Here is an 18,519-nt window from a genome sequence, read left to right as displayed (position 1 = left end):
ATGCTTTCGTCATGTCTCTCTATGTCGAAGCGCTGGCATCTCAACCAGACTACGGCATTCCACCTAGAAGTCTCAAAGGCTTAGACTGGTGTCTAACGTCAAACGAAACCGGGTGACTTATTGTCCCGCTCCACGGTAACGCTGACTTACCCACGTCCTCTGCAACCTCAAAACCCAAAACTAAAAATCCAGAACTTAAAACTCAAAAATCAAAATTCGAAACCCAAAACTCAAAATAACTCAATAAAATCTTAAATGACTTGACGTTAATATTTTTTAAAACTTGACTCGAAAAACTGACTCTACTCTTAAAAATTCCAAAATCTCAACATTAATTCTCTAAATTCACTCTAAAACTATAGCACTTCGTTACTCGGCATCAACACTCACTTAACTCACAAAATATTTATCTTTAATCCTTAAAATTATATTTTCTATTATATTTGGCTTTGAAATATCGGCTTAAATTAACAAAAATGCGTTGGCGCTAGTGACGTTTATTTTAAATAGACCCCGGTCGTTAAAAAGACGTCACAATATTCAAAACCTTAGTGCAATCAAGCCCTTTCAAATGGCACCAACTGCGATTAAATCGGTCGAGCCGTTCAAAAGTTAGGAGAGGTTAACCCCCCCGCACACACACACACACACACACACACACACACACACACACACACACACACACACACACACACACACACACACACACACACACACACACACACACACACACACACACACACACACACACACACACACACACACACACACACACACCCACACACACACACACACACACACACACACACACACACACACAGAGGCATAGTGACACCCTTGCGAGGGTAGTCAGGGAAGCTTCCTAGGACCTCGAAACGTCAAGATCCAATGAAAACTCGATTTTCGAAAAACGGGGTGAAAACAATAACTCCTCGATTTAAAAAAATCTTCGATTTTCTGAGCGGGAATTTTAAAAAATTTAAATACATCTAAGATCTAAAAGTTTTTAACGGTAGCTATTGTTGATGTAACTTTTTTTTAAAATAATTTTCTTCATAAAACTCAATATTTTTAAGTCGTCAATAATATACTAGTCTACTCATAATTTAAAATAATTGAATATAACATTAATAAAGCTTTTTTTCAATGTCAAACATTATTTCTATATTTTTTTTAGAACCATCCGAAATATACAATGATGATTATGATGATGATGATGATGATGATGATGATGATAATGACGGATCTTTTTTTGACTGTTCTGACGAAGGCTGTGCCTGGGTTGACGAAAACTTCAATTTGAAATGTGAAATAATGTTACTGGTACATCCTGGATGCGCTTGTCATACGCTCAATTCTATAGCTACAACGGACATCAATCAATCTATCGAAGCATCTCCAATGTTACAAAAAAAAACATACTAACGTTATCAAAAAAATGTATTTCTTTGTGGAAATTATTACGATCACCGAAAAAAAAAAACGAATTTTCAGTTCACATTTTAGTATTTTCTTCAAAAAACCGATAATAACGCGGTGGAACTCATCTTACGATTGTATCAAGCAAATTTTAACTGTTAAAGAAAAATTACTACAGACAGACATTCTCTATTTATGGCATAAATTCTCTAAATCTGATTTCGACTACCTCGAGGAATATATTATTTTTCAGATCTAGCAATTGCAATCGATCGATTGCAAGCTGATAATTGCCATTATAGCATTTATTTTCCAGAATTAGTGTCGCTTAAAGCTAACCTTGGTGAGCTGCTGAAAAATCAGCATATTAATCTATGTGAACCGTTGATTCAAGCTATAATTAAAAGTGTTGATATACGATTCGCAAAATTATTCAATTTTGATCATACGGACATAAACGCAGCTTTGGTCTCAGTTTTTCTCCCTTATTTTAACGGTCGTTGGTTGGGATGCTACAGAAGATTCAGAAAAATATTTATGACTGACTTGTAGACGCAGTCACTGAAGAGAAAACAGATGAGTCACCGGAAAATTCACAAAACACTGATAAAAATGAGTACAATTTTGAAAATCGTCCATCTAATGTTATTTCAAAATTTGAAACTTCATTTATTCAAGCTGCTGTTGAAGTTGAAATAACCAGTTATTTAAAATCGGTAAATAGAAATTGTAAGATACTAAATGACTATCCACTAATGAAAAAAGTATTGTTGAAGTATAATACACCCTTACCGACCTCAGCTTCGGTTGAAAGGTTATTTAATTATGCGACCATAATAAAGTTACTTAAGTTTAATAAATATACGGATCAAAATTTCAGAACCAGAGTATTATCAAAAGTGAATGCTTAAAAAAAACTATAATATCAGTTTTTCACGTTGTCCGTACTATTCATGAAGTTTGTTATTGTAAAAAAAAAGTTGTTAAATTTAATAAAATTGAGTTCCTATATTTTATGAAGATTTATCAAGAAAACTGGAATAAAGCGACAGAACAGAAATAAAGTTTATTTTTTTTTGAAACCTACTATAGTAGCATAGATTTTTTTAGATATTTACTTTTCATGTAGGATAGTTTCATTAGTATCTTTTGACAATAAAATATTAATGTTTATCTTTACATAGAATATTCTTGAATCTTATATCAATTTCTGAAAACAACAGTAAAGTGTCTCATAATATAAATTGAAGGCTTCTAATAAAAAAAAATTGAATTATTCTTCTAACACATCTGAAAAAGTTATACTTACTTTTAGTAATTCAATTATTCTGAATAATTGAATTATTTTTAATAACTCAATTATTATTGAATTGAAATCGTTTAATGGCTAATTCGAAAATAATTAAATTACTGTTATTTTTAGTTGCTAACTTGAAATTAAATAAATTGATAATTATTTTTAATGTTCAGTTAAAATATTTATGCGTTATCAATTAAAAAATTAAAACTCAATGCACCATTCTTGCATTAAAAATTTTGCAACTCTGCATATTACCCATCATACAAGTACAAATATCACATAAGCTTAGTAAACAATATGTTTAATGAAAAAATAGCCATATTAAATAGTCATAATTATATCACATTTAGTGACGCACGATAAAAAAAATACAAATAAAATGTTTCAACTAAAAGTACATTTAATTAATGATGTGATGCCGGGTGAGAATACCCCTTTACAACTATTTATCGCGGCAAAAACTCTGGGTTTCATCGACCGGCCTAGGTATAAGTAAATTGATTTGGCAGTAGAAATATTCAAGTTGCCGAGTAGTAAAGATAACTGAACAGCAAAGTTAGTCGAACGATCAGAGAGGGCCAGTAGAGGTATAATATAGTGCTCTCTGTATGAATTATATATCGGGCATTTGAAGAATACGTGCTCAAGAGTCTTATTCTCGTATTACATATCGAGCAGGTGACTTGAGGGTTGATATTGTAATTAAATTCTGTAAAACTGAACTTAACACAATGATAGTTTGCTAGTCTTACTTAAGCAAGGACTCTCGCAATATGGGGCGGGTTTCTTCATTAGATAGTACGCAGTACCCGAGCCCAATTATCTAGTGATTGATACTTGACAGAAAGATTTCGTCCTGATTGTGTCTTGGTCAGAGAGTCTGAGATGAACAGAATATAGATTCATGATTGCAGGTATCTGACTTCTCTATGCTGTGTACTAGATAAGTTGCTCTATGAAGGTGGATGGAAGTTGCTGCAATACAAGAATCTAACATGAGTCTGAGCTGTGATACCCAGTCATATTTCGGATCAGTCAGAGAATTATTGGATAACTGGAGAAGTCTAAGAAAACAAATTTTAGGTATTCAGTGGTCACTCATATCAAGTATTTTGCAATCCCATTTAAGAGCCATACTTAGAACCCTGACCTTTACACTTGATCTTGCTAGTTCATGTTTCAACTCAGCACTGGGAGTACCAAGAGGCAAGAGGAGATGTCTCTCAAAGAATTGCAGTTGGGATTTTTCGAGGCGATCAAGATATCGCAGACCTCTAATATGAGAGGCATACAGCAGAGGCTACAATGTCATTGTATATCTTGAGCGTGCCCTCCCAGGATTCAGCTCTAATGCCAGCCAGCGTGGAGATAGCAACTTTAACGGCTAATTAAACTTTTCGAGTTGCTACAAGAGTCGCACTCAAACCCAGTGAAGAGCCTGTGAAGGGTACACCCAGGTATGTGTAGTCGTCAATCCATTCCACTGCATTATCTCCATATAGAAGTTTTGTCCTCTCTCTTGGACGGACTATTCTAAAACTTACAAATTCAGTTTTATCAATATCGACAGCAAGAGAATTTCGAGAGCAATAATCCTTCAAAACAGTGAGCTTTATTTCAGATCAAATATCGTGCTTGCCATGATAACGAGGTGGACTACATACAAAAGCATGATCTGGTCTGTAGTGCTATTAATCCAAGCACCAGTGATGCCTCTGTAATTACATGGATATAAGATACAGGCCAATCCGATGGAATTTGGAATCTCTGCAGGTTAAAACAATACTCCAATTAAATTACAAGTCTAGATATAAAAATACAATTCTATAAAATGCCCAGAGGAGCGGGCGGGTAAAAACTAGTCATTATTATAAATGTTCAACTAATAGTAACACTGAAGTATTATAATTTTTCACACAACTATATTTCAAAAAAAATTCAATACTCAACCAGGATAACAACCAACGATACTAGCACTCACCAAAATACCGTTCATGCGAGGGCTCCTTGGCAACTGATTAGTTTGTTGCGTATTTGGCACTATTCAAAAAAATTATAACACCGTCACACTACTCGTGACTTTATTTACTGCATATAAGTATTATAAAATAAATTATAGTGATGGCTGAATTTAACAACACACGTGCGAGCACCACGGGCTACCGCTAGAATGACCCCTCTCCCTGCGGCCCGATTTCTCTTCTCGTGTTCATACGCTATGAGGCATAAGTCAAAACTATGATTTTTGTGTGAGTTATTATAGTTATTCTCCCGATGCAGGATACATCGACAACAGAATTGTTGATAATATTCATTGAATTTATTTTCAAAATCTAGAAAAAATAATTTTTAAACAATATTTATCTCAATTTTAAATACTATAAGAATTAATTTGTGAACTTGTTTTTATTAGAACAAAATTTTAGTCGTAGCTCCGCGTATGCGTGCATAGTAACTGATTCAATAGTTCCATAATGTAATTTTGTACTTGCAAAATCATCAATAATTCTTCACAATCTTAGAAAGGGATTTTAGTTCATATGCTAGCCATGGCGTCTGGTCGAAGAGTGGTACGGTTATTATTATCAGGAAGTGACCGTTCGATTTTCCTGTTTCTATTTTCGACACCTTCGCTAGCGTGTTGATGTCCATGTGGTCCAGAGGTTGTGGCGGATTTAAGGTCGGATGTTTTTTGATCATGTCCGCGGTGGCTTGGTTTAGTTGTTTGGCTGACACTGTTAAATAGGTCAATTTTCCCCATTCTGCTTCCTCTATGGCTTTTTCTGCATTATTAAGAGTTCTTAGGCGGTTAGTCATTCGGTGAATATTTTCATCGCCGATCATTGAGAACAGTTGAATCCTTTGCATGTCAGTTATTTGTTTATTCGTTGTTTGTTGCAGAGATGCTGAACTTTTCGCTAATTTCTTGATTCTGTTGGTTATATTTGTTTCGTGTTTTAGTATTTCATTGATTTTACTCTTAATAATGTGGGTGTTATTTTGAGATAAGTGTACAAGTTCCCTGTTGTCTTGGTATAACTTGTCTAGTTCGTCGGAGATATGTTCTTTGTCGCTGTAGTCCATGGTTCCGAATAGTTTTCGTGCAATTGAGCCTACGAAGCCGAACCACGGTGCTCTTTTGGTACGATTCTGTGGATGTAGTTCTTCGAGTTGAGGATCTTCGAGGAATTGCCTAAGCCGGTATTTTGCTTGTTCGATTTCAGCATATATTTCGCGGTGTGTATTGGTTCTTAGGTACGACATGCAGGATGAATGATTGAATTTTTGAGAACATATCCCATAAGCTTCCCATATATTTTGATTTAAGTAAGGGTAAAGAGTTACTAGGTTTTTGATGTTTATTGAACTGATGATTTGCCATTCTTCTCTGATGAGGTGGATTCTTTTGAATGGGTCGTATAGTATGCCCGGATTCGCTTCCATTGGTTTTATTTTCACCTCGTCAGCTCCCCATGCCAGGTATCCGATTCCCAAGAGGAGAAGTGGTGCAATGATCATATTAAATTTTTCGTAGATTTCTGCGTCTAGATATGTGTATATTTACTGAAACAAACAATCTAAGTTCTTTTTAGTCGAAATTTTCGCGGCTGGCTGTTTTAGCCTTATTCGGGTGGATTAATTTCCGTTTTCTTTTTCTATTGTTAAATTTCCCATTTCGTTTATTTCGATTATTTTGAATGGGCCAGTATAGTAATGATCTAATTTATTTTTTCTACGTTCTTTTAGCGTATACACGAAGTCTCCTACGTTAAATTTTGCGGGGTGTATATGTTTGTCAAATCGAATTTTTGACTCGTGTTTAGCTTTCGTTAGATTTTCCGCAGATATTCGTTGAATTTCGGAAATTCGGCTAATCAGGTCGGCTAGATAATCGTTATATGATTCGATTTTACTGAAGTCAGGAAATTGAGTTGGACTACGCGCTTTTCTTCCGTACAAAATTTCATATGGCGTGAATTTCGTAGCCGTATGTACAGTGGTATTATAGTTAAGCATAGCCATTGGGATGTATCGATCCCAGTTACTGAATTTATCTACGTAAGCCCGGAGGTAGTCGACTAAAGGCTGGTGAGATCGCTCCAAGGCTCCGTTAGATTGAGGATAATAAGAGGAAGTTGTTATTCTTTGGATTTTCAGTGCTTTGGCTAGTTGTTGTATTAATTTGCTCGTGAATGAGGTGCCCTTATCTGATAGAATTACGCGAGGGCACCCATAAAGGGCAATATAGTGATTTAATAGGGCATCTGCGACAGTTACTGCTCTGATATCGGGGAGAGGAACTGCTGCAGCTGCTTTAGAAAAATTGTCTTGGATCGTTAGGATGTGTAAGTTACCGTCAGGGGTCGAAGGTAGGGGCCCTACCGTATCTATACTAATTTTTTCGAAAGGTTCAAAGGGTGTATCTGTGATGGACATAGGTTGTTTGGTCTTCATTCGTGTGAGTTTATTTTTCTGACAGATTTCGCAAGCTTGAATGTAATTATAGATATTGTCTTTCATTCCTGGCCAGTAATATCTTTCGCGAATACGCCAATAAGTTTTTACTACACCTTTGTGGCCCCCTATTAAACTCTTATGATTTTCTTCAATTATTTTTGTTCGTAGGGATTCGTCTGGTACCTCGACATTCCCTTCGCACAAAGTAATTGTTAGTGGGCAGTCTCTTAATTCTTGTGATAAATAACCTTGGATGTTAAGGTCATCGAACTCATCTCCTTGTTTTGCACAGCGGAGTGAGTGAATGTCGTGTTTGTGCATCGACTGTCGAAGGTTTCTCAATCCTTCGATCAGGTCGATTGGGTCTAGTTTTTCGAAATGTTTTGTCTTAAGAAATACCGTGAAGATTTTACAACGACCTAATTTGGTGACAAATACATCCCCTTTTGTAGGTTTTGAGGCCTGAAGGTCGTCAGCATTTATAAATCTTAAGTCATGGAGCAGCTTCGCTACGGGTTTTGTTATTTCGCAGTCGGCTGCTAGAAAATGTAATAAATGGTCTCGGGCATAGGTGAGCCCATCTCGGCTGATTGCAAATTTCATTTTTATCTCGGGACCTTTTTCAGGTATACTTTCGTCTGAACTAGAGGATGAAGATATTTTTGGTCGATTACATCGTTCGGCAAAAATATTTTCGGCTTCTTCGAAAGTTGGAGGGTCGTAAGCGATGAAGGGTGGTCCAAATCGGTGTTTCCCTACATCATCCCCCACTGTTGTATTCCCGCATGTTGTTAACTTATTTTGGGTTTTATCCAACTCGTGGGATTTTTCCGAGTTATTATTATCTGGTGGATTGATTGATTTAATCCCTTGTGGTAAATTATTTATTTGTTCTACCCGTTCTGGTTCGATCAGGGTGTTATTTGCGTTGGACGGCTCAAGTTCGATTATTTCTTGTATTCCCTTGCCGTGTTCGTCTACGATTTGGCGGCTTGCGGGGTCATAATGGATACCCATGGCCGCTAGTTCATCAGGGATGAGAACTCTTCTGAAGATTGGGGTTCGGGGTTCTGGACCGTCTCTTAAATATCCAGTGAATCGGGATTTAATTAAGTTTTGTAGTGTTAGAGAATTTTTATTTATTTGGTTTTCATTTTTGTTTTGTATGTTGACGACGTTTTTTGTGTCAGTAGTTTCTGCTGACGTTGCAGGTTCCGGCTCTACGATGACGGGGTGTTCCGTTTCGCTGAGAATTTCATTTTCGCTTCTTTCCGTATCTTCTGGGCTGATGTCGCTGCTTGATTCTGCTTCGAGGTCATTGTTGTTGTCTCTAAGAAACTCGTCGACATTAATTTCAGTTGCAGTATCATCTACGGAGTCTTCTTCGCTTCGCCAGAGTGGAGGCATTTTACTTAGCGATTGGCGGATATTTTTCGCAGTATCGGAGCTGGTTCTCTTCATTTTTGCTAATTCTTGGGGGGTATAGTTAAATATTGCTTCTTCTAGAAGCATTTTCTCTAGGGCTTTTTCTTTGTAAGCGTTTTCCGGTGGGGGTCGTTTTTTTATGATTTCGTCGAACATTTTTATTAGCTCGATGGTTTTTCGTCTTTGTTTTGGTGGGATGGTGTTTTCTCTATTCTTTTCTACTTCCTCGTTCTTTTCAGCTTCGTCGTCCTTTTCAGCTTCGTCGTCCCCCTCTGGTCCCGTATCTGGTCGGATAATCGTGGAGGGTCCGGGAGTTGAGGCTGGTAAGAAAACATTATCGTCCCCCTCTTGTTCGGTTGTTGTTGATTTTGTCTTAGGATCTTCTGTAGTTAAATCAAGGTCGCTATCTTCAAAGTAATTTATTTTGGGCGAGATTCGCGTTTTTCCCATTTCCCTTTTTCTAAGACGAGAAGCGATTGTTTCTCTGACTTCTGGGGCGCTGCTGATTCTTGGTCTATTTTTTGATCCGAGAGGGCGACCAGGGGCGCTTGATCGATTGAATCGCTTCTTCGTCTGAGAGTATTTTGTGTGACCTTTTTATCGTAGTATTATCCGTGATGGGCAATGCTAAATAGTCATTTTCGGTAATATTATTTAATTCATTTTCTAAGGGCTCGGGACGACCTTCAAGGTTGTATGAGAGTCCTTCTGCGTAATGTTCGGTGATTTTGTGACGAACTATGACCGTAAATTTGTATTTACTTAAGTTAGACCGCCATTTAGCTTGCCTTTCGGTGACCGTCGTGCTGTCCCTTAGCCAGGTGACACAAGGGCGACTGGTTATTAGAGTAAAGTGTTTTTGGAGATACGGTCGAAATTGTTGGATGGCGTAAACTACTGCAAGGCATTGCTTTTCAATGTCAGTGTATCGGGCTTCGGTGTCATGAAAGACACGTGAGACACATGACACTATTTTCTCTCCGTCTCTGTCTAAGTCATCGTCCCCTTCTGTCGTTTGCTGACTGAGGATTCCGGATATTCCTGAGTCTGACGCGCTGACTGCTAGGATGAAGGGTTTATTGAAATTCGGGTATTTGAGGAATGAGTCTACGCAGAGGGCATTTTTGATATCGTCGAATGCCTTTTGCGCTTCCTCGTTCCATGTGAAGGGCTTAGTTTTTCGCGTAAGATCCGTTATAGGTTTAGCCCTTTCAGCGAAGTTTTGTATGAATCTTCGGTAGTAATTTGCAAGTCCCATAAATTTTCTGGCTTCTGTATGATTTCTAGGTCTCGAGGCATTTTTAAGTGATGAAATCTTTTTCGGATCTGGTTTTACGCCTTCTTTCGTTATTACGTGACCTAGATAATCTACTTCTGGGCAGAGAAATTTACATTTTTCGGGTTGAAGGGTGACACCAGCTTCTCTCAGTCTATTGAATAATCTTTGAACTCTCACCCCATGTTCTTGTAGGGTTTTTCCATAGCTGACTAAATCATCGATATAAATAAACAATTCTGTCCCTTTTAATCCGCTTAAGGTAGAGTCCATCATTCGTTGGAAGATAGATGGAGCGCATTCTAGTCCAAAAGGCATGCAACGATATTCCCATTGCCCGTCTGGGGTAGAGAACGCCGTTTTTGGTGCGTCTGCGAGGTGCATTGGGATTTGGTGGAAACCCATGGCGAGATCAAACACGCTGAAGTAGTTGGCGTCGCCTAATTGGTCTAATATATCGATAATTAGGGGTAAAGGGTAGGCATCCCCTCTTGTAATTTTATTTAATTGCCTAAAGTCAATAACCATTCTATATTTTTTTATAGAGGGGTCATTTGATTTTTTTGGTACAATCCACAAGGGTGAGTTGTACGGAGAGTTAGATTTTCGGATTATTCCTTGTTTTTCAAGATTTTCGACCTGCCTGGCGATTTCTTCCCGATGTTCTGGGGGAAATCGATATTGTTTTATTCTCACCGGTTCGTTGGTGGTGGTTTCTATCCGGCAGGTGAAATTCTTGGAACGACCTAATTTATCTCCGGGGAGGTGAAATACGTCGTGATTATTTTTAATGAGATTCTGAACTTGTTCTTTTTCTTCCTGATTGAGGTGATCTAGAGGTATTTTCTGGAGTAAGATCTTAATACGTTCTTGTTTATCTATTACACGGTTGGAGTTTTTTATGGAAGGGTCATCGGATTCATCTCCCTCTGAACTAGGGTTATCGAATTCGAATTCTTCGAGTGTTTGAGGTCCTATATCTATATCTACTGGGTTTGAATTGAGGTTGATGACCATGCACATGGCGTACCCGTTGTTTACCTTGACAACAGCTTCTCCTCCGAGTATCCCTTTCGGAAGGTTCATTCGGGGGAGGTATCCCTCGTCTTTTTCAAACTCTTGGATCGGTACTGATATTGATACTCTCATCCGAGGTGGCAAAGTGTAGCTGGAAGAAGGTTTTACTGCGAGGCTAAAGGGTGTCGGTTTCGAAGGGCAAGATAATAAAACTAGGGTTTGGTTATCATAAGAAACTTCCGCCCTTTCAGCTTCGAAAAAGTTGTTTCCTAAAATTCCCACTCCAGGGAATGGTAAATCTTCTAAACAAACTTGAAATTCTACGTCAATATTGAGGATTTTTAAGGTGGTTGTTCCTAGAGTTTCGAAAGTGCTATCACTGAGTCCTCGGAATCTCCTAGCTTTTCCGGTGTCGATAATTATTTCGGGTTTTAAAGCGGATGCATTGATGAGGCATACATCCCCCCCGGTATCCATGAGGAAGCGCTGATAATTGCCTAGGAGTGAGTTACACGACACGTATATTTTTGGCCCAGTTCCTAGAGCGAGGACTTTTTGCTCTGGGAACTTTCTTGGGTTAATTATAGGGATAGGTTGTATTGGTTTATTTTTCATTACTAAGGTGTTCCAGTAAAATGAGATAGTTACGCGTTCTCGAATAAAGAATTCATTTCCGAGTATGGCCTTATAACCTCCGGGTGGTTCCGGTACGAGATGGAAAGTAATTTTTGTTCCGAATATTTTTAAGTTTATTGAACCGGTTATGGGCATTGAGCTAGTAGCGATGCCTCCTACTACTCCTGTATTTTCGATGTTACAGAGGACCTCGTCGCATAGTTCTTCGATGCAGAGTAAATTGAGGTCGGAGCCGGTGTCCAGGAGTGCGTTTACCCCTCCATTACGAAATGCTGGGCTTCGTATGTGGACCGTGGGGCCTTTCCCGGTCGTTAGACATTTTGGTTTGTCCTTCCCTGGGCTCGTAACTCTCCTGCCGTCATCAATGGCGGGTTCTGCTGAGCAAGTAGTGGTTTTACGTTGTTCGGGTCGGTTCGTTGTTCCAATCTCGGTTGAGTTATCGTTTCGTTCGTTTCTGGATGGTGTTCTAGGTCTGGCCTCTGGGAGTTTTGGAGGATTGGTCGGGGGTATTGATTTTGAAAGCCCCGATATGGACCCCTTTGATACTGATGATAGCTGTTGGGGTTCCTCGAAGGTGTAATCGGAGACGGGACGGGCATACTCGCCATTGCCTCCTGTTGACGAGCGCCCGTCCCGTTTAAAGGGTCGTAGGCGTCTCGTCGTTCTCCGTTAGGGCAAAAGGACAATTACAGACTACCGAAGGGTCCCTTTTATGTCGTAATTTGGCTTCTTCGGAATCTTCGTCGTCTTCGAAGCGAACCGCTCTTTTAGTGGGACTATTTACTCCAGGATGATAACGATTTTGATTAAAATTTTGAAAAGTTCTAGGTTGATAGTAATTTTGATTTCTAGGTGGATATTGGGAGTTTCGTTCGGTTCCGAATGTGAAAGTGGAACCTAAAATCTGTTGTTCCCTCTGATAATTCGGACTGTAGTAGTTTTCTTCATAAGTGTCAGGATATGGGTCTTCATAGTAGTCCGTCGGATGTACTGCTCTATGAGTGAATGTCTCTGGGACTTGTCTATATTCGTGGTATAATAAAGTGCGAGGCGATTCGCGATAATTACCTCGGTCGTCATAGTCACGAGAAGATCTCGGCATCTGTGGATAGTGTCTGTTACCGTCTTGTCCGGTTCGTCTGTGAAATTCTATGGAGGGCGGTAGAGATTCACCTGATATGACTCCGTCGTCTCTCATTGCGCGTCTACGGTCTGGTCTGCTGTATGCGTCATTTTCAATGGCCTTGTACATGTCGTCTAATGTTTCGGCTCTTCTCATTTTACATAGGCATCGTAAAAAGTCTGGTAAGTATTCGTAGAAAGTAGTGGCCGCTGTCTTTTTGAAAGTTCGTTTTACTACAGCCCTATCATCTTCGGGAGCATTAAGTTCGATACGCCCGACCATTTCGCTTAACCGAAAAGAGAAATCTTCGATATTTTCAGATTCTTTTGGGGCCGCAGCAGCTAGATTTTTCTGCCACGTGTTGTATGGGTCCTACGATTATTGTATGATTAAATCGTCTTAAACTTAGCAATTCTGTGTAAGAGAGGTATTTAAAGAAGGGTTACAATGGAGGTTTTTGTTCAAGAGAAAAAAAGGAAAAGAAAAATTTCGATTTTATTTAATTTAAATCGCGATGTATTTTTATTCGGTCACTAGGTAAGTAGGTCAACAGCTGTAGAGTACAATAACCCGAAAGAGAGATTAGTTATTGCGGTGTATGGTTACCGAGTGACGAGTACGGTAGTGTAAGTAAGGAAGAGTTGATAGTTGAATTTGTAGTAAACAATTTTACGTTGAAATGAGAGACGATTTAAATGCCTTTAATCAAGCCACGAGAATTTTAACTGATTTAGTCAAGTAAGTCACGTGTTCGACTGGCTATTCGAGGTTAGATTTAATTTTTCTTAATTAGCGGGGAATGGTTTAGGAAGGTCGAGCAGGAGTTGAAAGGGAATTAATATGTATAATTCGGAAAGATATTAAAGGTAGAAAGAATAAGGTTTAGATTTTCGGATGAATCTATTTGCAATGGGGATTTAGAGTTGGTCGTGTAGATGGGTTTAGATGAGTTTTAATAGGGTTTTGGGTTTGTCTAAATTTTAGTATTTTTTCGTAAATTTCCGGGATTGCCTTAACGTTTTCTAGAATTTTCGGACCGCTAGCCTTATTGTCGACTACCTTATTCGTGGGTGCCGTATCTTCTTCCCAATATTTAGTTTCAATAAGAGGGCGGTGGTATATTCTGCCGTTAACGAAATCGGAATATCTTTTTCAGATGGTATCGATAGCCCGACCGTCTACTCTTTCCCATTGACTTTTCTCGAATTCCGGGAAGAAATTTTGTCGATTTTAACCCAAAATATTAAAATTGTTCGAAAATTTTGGATCGCGAAATTATAATTTTATCAATTGATGATAGGGGATTATAGTTTTCTTATAATGAATATGGGTTAATATTACAAGTATACAAATATAAAAATTTGTTTTATACCCTTGTGAGTGTGTAATCTAGAGAAGGTGCTAAATTTAAAGCACCCTTCCCAAGAGTTTTGTGAGAGCTTCTTTCGTAAAAGAAAGTGCTAATTAAAGCACCTTTCTAGAACTAGGAAACTTCTGTGAGAGTTTTGTCAGAGAAGGTGCTAGATTCGCAGCACCCTTCTCGTAAAATGTAGTGTAAATGTAAGGGATAAAAATTTTCAAAATTTCGAAATAAATAAAATTTAATGTTAGTATTGCTTAGTTAGCAAAAAAAAATCTTTCTTTATTTCTCAATACCGAATTAAAATAAATTTTTTTTTTTTTGCAAAATCAGCGAAATTAAAATATTTCTAAATGCAAATAATTTCTGCTGACCAAGAATGTTGGTGCAAGTCCGTACAAGGCAAGCCGCACCTCGAATAAAGAAACGTAAGCGAATTCTTTATTGTAATTTTAGACTACTTGATGAAAATAATATCAATGATATAGTTAAATATTCAATAACTTCTTTGAATAAAAATAGAAATATTAAGAAAAACAAATTTTATAAAATTTCAGGAGTTATTGGTCTATGTAAAATTTAAAGAACAATTTAAAATTTGGGAATAAGACAAAAGTGATGAATAAAAAAAATATAAGGAAAAGTTTTAAAATTTCAAAATTGAACACAGTTAGACTTGAATTTATTTAGACAGTGGAATTTAAATTGAAAATAAAAATAGAAAAGAAAATATTTAGAGATTATAAGTTTTTCTCAAACAAAAGTTAAATAATTTCGGGTTCGAATCCCACCGCTGCCACCAGTGTTCTTTATGTTATGTCCAAGGGCGTTTTTAGAGCGGTAGCGTAAACGGTGGAGGTTTGGACTAACAGTTTAAAGAATACGCAACGGAGGTTTTAATTCCGTTGTTTTAATTATTTATGTGGGACGTTTTCGAGATACGAACTTACCACGCCTTCGTTTGAGACTGACGGATTTTTTATGAGAATAGATGTACTTACTCTCTGCAGGAATTTTAGTTGTTACTGGATCCGTGATTCTGGGGCTGCTGTTAGCGCCTTTTCCTGACTTGGGCCCTGTGATTGGTCCTTGCAGCGGATGCATTAGGATAGAATTGGGCTGCTTATATTACGGGCTTCTTATTTTGTGAAATGAATTTGTTGAAAACTGATTTCACTTTTATTCAGATTTATTTTTATCAAAATTAAAACTTACACTTTCACAATTTGATTTTTTAGGAATTTAATTTAGTGGATTTTAGTCATTTTAATGAGCTAACGTCCTCCAGTCCCTCGTAGGGTAAAGTGCGCAAATTTAGCTTTTAGAGATATTTTATTTAAACTTACTGCCCGGATTCTCGCCTAAGTGCAGAGCAAATTAGAACTTTGAGATTCCGGTTCTCTAGATTTTTAAAACTAATAACTAATACGTGGCCTGCTGGTTGAACCGAATCTGAACTCGTCTTAAGTGCAGTGCAAATTAAGATAAGTGATTTTTACAAGGCACGGGCCCGTCAAGTAAACGCGGAAGTCGAATTACTTGCTCAAAGACCAATACGTGGCCTGCCGGTTGAACCAAGTCTGGACTCGTCTTAAGTGCAGCGCAAATTAAGATGAGGGACTTTTACAAAGCACGGGTCCGTCAATTAAACGCGGAAGTCGAATTAATCGCTCAAAGACAAGGCGTTGGCTGTTGATCGCCTTTTTAAATACTCGCGGTGCTGAGATTGCAGAAGTCCCCGCTAGTCAACCAGCAGTCGCGTAGCTTATATTTTATTGTGGCTTTCGCGCATGGAGAAGTCTTCCATCTGCGCGGGTGATTTAAATTTAAAGAAAAATTTTGGGGTGGACATAACACTAATATAACATGATCACTCATAAATTCTCAAGAAAAATAGCTTCATTAATTAATGATGTAAAATAATATTTTTATGTACTGGGGTAAGCTGTTCTGGCATCCAGTATGTGGCAGACCTTGGCGGCGCTTTAAATCAGCAGCCAACCCGGGAGAAGATGCCACAGAAATCCAGATTTAAATTTCCGTGACAAAAAATTTGAACCATATGCATTTTTTCAATCTTGCAAAACGAAGTCGTAATATAGCTATAATGCATACTTATGCAATAGAACATAATCTTTTTGCAGAATGATCGATTTTCAAAAAATTATCGAAGAACTTTCTACTGAATTGTCTTCGGTAGAAAAAATACAGCAGAGTTGGCCATATCCTACAGAGACAGAAGTTATGAGTGGAATTTTGGAGAAGCTCCAAAAAATCGAAGACAACATAAATTTCTTTCAAAATCAGATGGATAATGCTCACAGTCTATCAACTCTATTATCTTCTACAACCATCATTTCGTCGAGCAATTTCTTAGTAACGTTCGAAGATTTAAACAAAAGGTTTGGAAATTCTTTCATATCTATTTTTTAACGTATACAACTTTTATTCCATTAAAACTGTGACGATGACGATGAATTATTCAGAGTTAACTGAAGGGAAATCGTAACTAGATTTTGTACAATTTTGAGCTTTAACTCAAAGTTAAAACTTCTAAAAATCTACAAATGAACGACATATAAAGCCGATTGATTAAAAATAAGAAATTAGGAATACGATTAACCCTAATGATCGTCTCTGCAACTACCCGCTAACTCCATACCTAAGCGCTTAACATTTCACTATTTTGTTTTTGAGCTCTTCGATCTCAAAAATATAGTTGTTGTATTATTTGGAGCTCTCCAAGTTCAAATAGATAGCTGATCGATAGTTTGGAGCTCTTCGAGCTTAAAAGTCTGATAGATGTTTCATAGAACACTATTTTTTAAATTTTTAAGTCGCAATAACTTTTAAATCAATCAACTAATTCTTTCGCGGTTCACGGAATGTAACGCAATTTTCCTAACTCTTTAACGAATCTTGAAATGCGAACTGATCAGACGAAAAATTTCATAGAAAATCTGAAAAAAACATATTTCTCAATTTATTTTGACAACGATATCTCACCTACGAATCAAGCGATTTTGACCAGGCTGGTGACGATCGCCGTAGTATTTTTAAGTCAAGAGCTAATTAGTTTTTTGAATCGATCGGTAAAGCCATTTAATAGTTATTAAAAAAAAAAAAATTTCGAAATCTGAGGACAATGGAACTCTTTGGAACGCCGGTCATTGCGATTCAATCGGATGCGCTGTTCAAACGTTATGAGAGATCCACATATATACATACTTACAGACATTGTGACATCACCGTAGGAATAGTCAGAGTAGCTTTTTAGGACCTCAAAACGTCAAGATCTGATGAAAACTCGATATTCGAAGATGAGGCGAAACCAATAAATTCTCAATTTTTTTCAATTTTCAATTTTTTTGGCTGAAAGTTAAAAAATCTATAATTGATTTATACACTAGTCACAAAAATTAAGGGATATAAAAAAAATTCCAAATTTTTTGGTGATTTTCAGCGAGCTGTAACTCCGAGGAAAATGATCGCACAGAAAAAAAAAAAAAGCAAATTGTAGCTCCAAGTGTCTAGTTTTTAGATATGACCATGATAATTTTTTGTCATTGTCAGGTCTGGAGAAATCCTAAGAAAACTACTGAAAAAAATTTTTCGAAATTTTTTTTCGTCTTAAAAAGGTCTACGGGCTTCAAAAAATTTTTTTGATTGTTTCGTTTAAAAGCTCTTTTAGTAAATTTAATACCCTTTAATTTGACGTAATCGAAAAGCCTGTACGATAATTTGCCGCGGAGTTATCGTCAATCAAAGCAAAAAGTTTTTTTGACTTTGGAAATCAATAACTCTGGAAATAATGACCGTATAGGAAATCGAGGGAGGGTTTTGAAAACTACACAATATTCTCTATAAGAAAACATAAACCGCTTTTGAAGAAAAAATTTTTTTGAATTGAAAACTCGGACTGAAAAAAAGACAAAAATTCGCATAATTAAGGATATTTGGATAACTTGGTATAACTTTGGATAAAATGGATGAACGAAGGATATCGTTGGTAATTTTTAACTTCAAAGTGTCCCCTAAAATCCCTAAGAAATTCAAAGCGCTGCGATTTTTTGTTCATAGTGCCCAGAAGCTTCAAATTCTGTGTTTTCGCAAAAATCACCATTATGAGCAATTTTGTGATTTTTATTCATTTTTCCATTGAAAAAAATTTTTTTTTCAAAATTCTTTATTTTTCGATCAAAGAGATTGATTTTTCAAGAAATTTGAAAAAAAAATTTCAATTTTTTCGAAAATTTTTTCGAAATTTTCTCAATTTTTTCGACTGTTGTTTTACCGCCGGCATTAGCGTTACCCAAAGCGTACCACGTGGAGGTTGTTCGGTCGGATTTACGCTTCTCACACACGTGTTCGTGTGTGTGTGTGTGTGTGTGTGTGTGTGTGTGTGTGTGTGTGTGTGTGTGTGTGTGTGTGTGTGTGTGTGTGTGTGTGTGTGTGTGTGTGTGTCTTTGTCTGCGTGTTTGTCTGTTTGCAGCTGCCGAATGACC

The 18,519-nt window shown here is 37.3% G+C and overlaps 2 protein-coding genes across 2 annotated transcripts in view; both read left to right on the top strand.

Annotated features, from left to right (window-relative positions):
- LOC141537087 (uncharacterized) overlaps positions 1-1,425 on the top strand; it is a 57,575-nt gene extending 56,150 nt beyond the window's left edge. The window contains exon 3 of the mRNA XM_074257920.1: positions 1,178-1,425. Coding sequence (XP_074114021.1) covers positions 1,178-1,425 — 248 coding nt within the window. The remainder of the gene's footprint in view (positions 1-1,177) is intronic.
- Positions 1-18,519, top strand: part of LOC141537118 (dystrophin) — a 264,817-nt gene that overhangs the window by 55,479 nt on the left and 190,819 nt on the right. The window contains exon 2 of the mRNA XM_074257959.1: positions 16,159-16,416. Within this exon, the coding sequence (XP_074114060.1) occupies positions 16,160-16,416 (257 nt within the window). The 5' untranslated portion in view covers position 16,159. The remainder of the gene's footprint in view (positions 1-16,158; positions 16,417-18,519) is intronic.

The sequence above is a fragment of the Cotesia typhae genome, unplaced genomic scaffold (assembly GCF_013202065.1).
Source record: "Cotesia typhae breed Kobodo isofemale line unplaced genomic scaffold, CoteBio_Ctyphae scaffold_58, whole genome shotgun sequence".
NCBI classification, from domain to species: Eukaryota; Metazoa; Arthropoda; class Insecta; order Hymenoptera; family Braconidae; genus Cotesia; species Cotesia typhae.
Note: the sequence above shows the minus strand (reverse complement) of the source record. Positions and strands in the feature narration are given on the sequence as shown.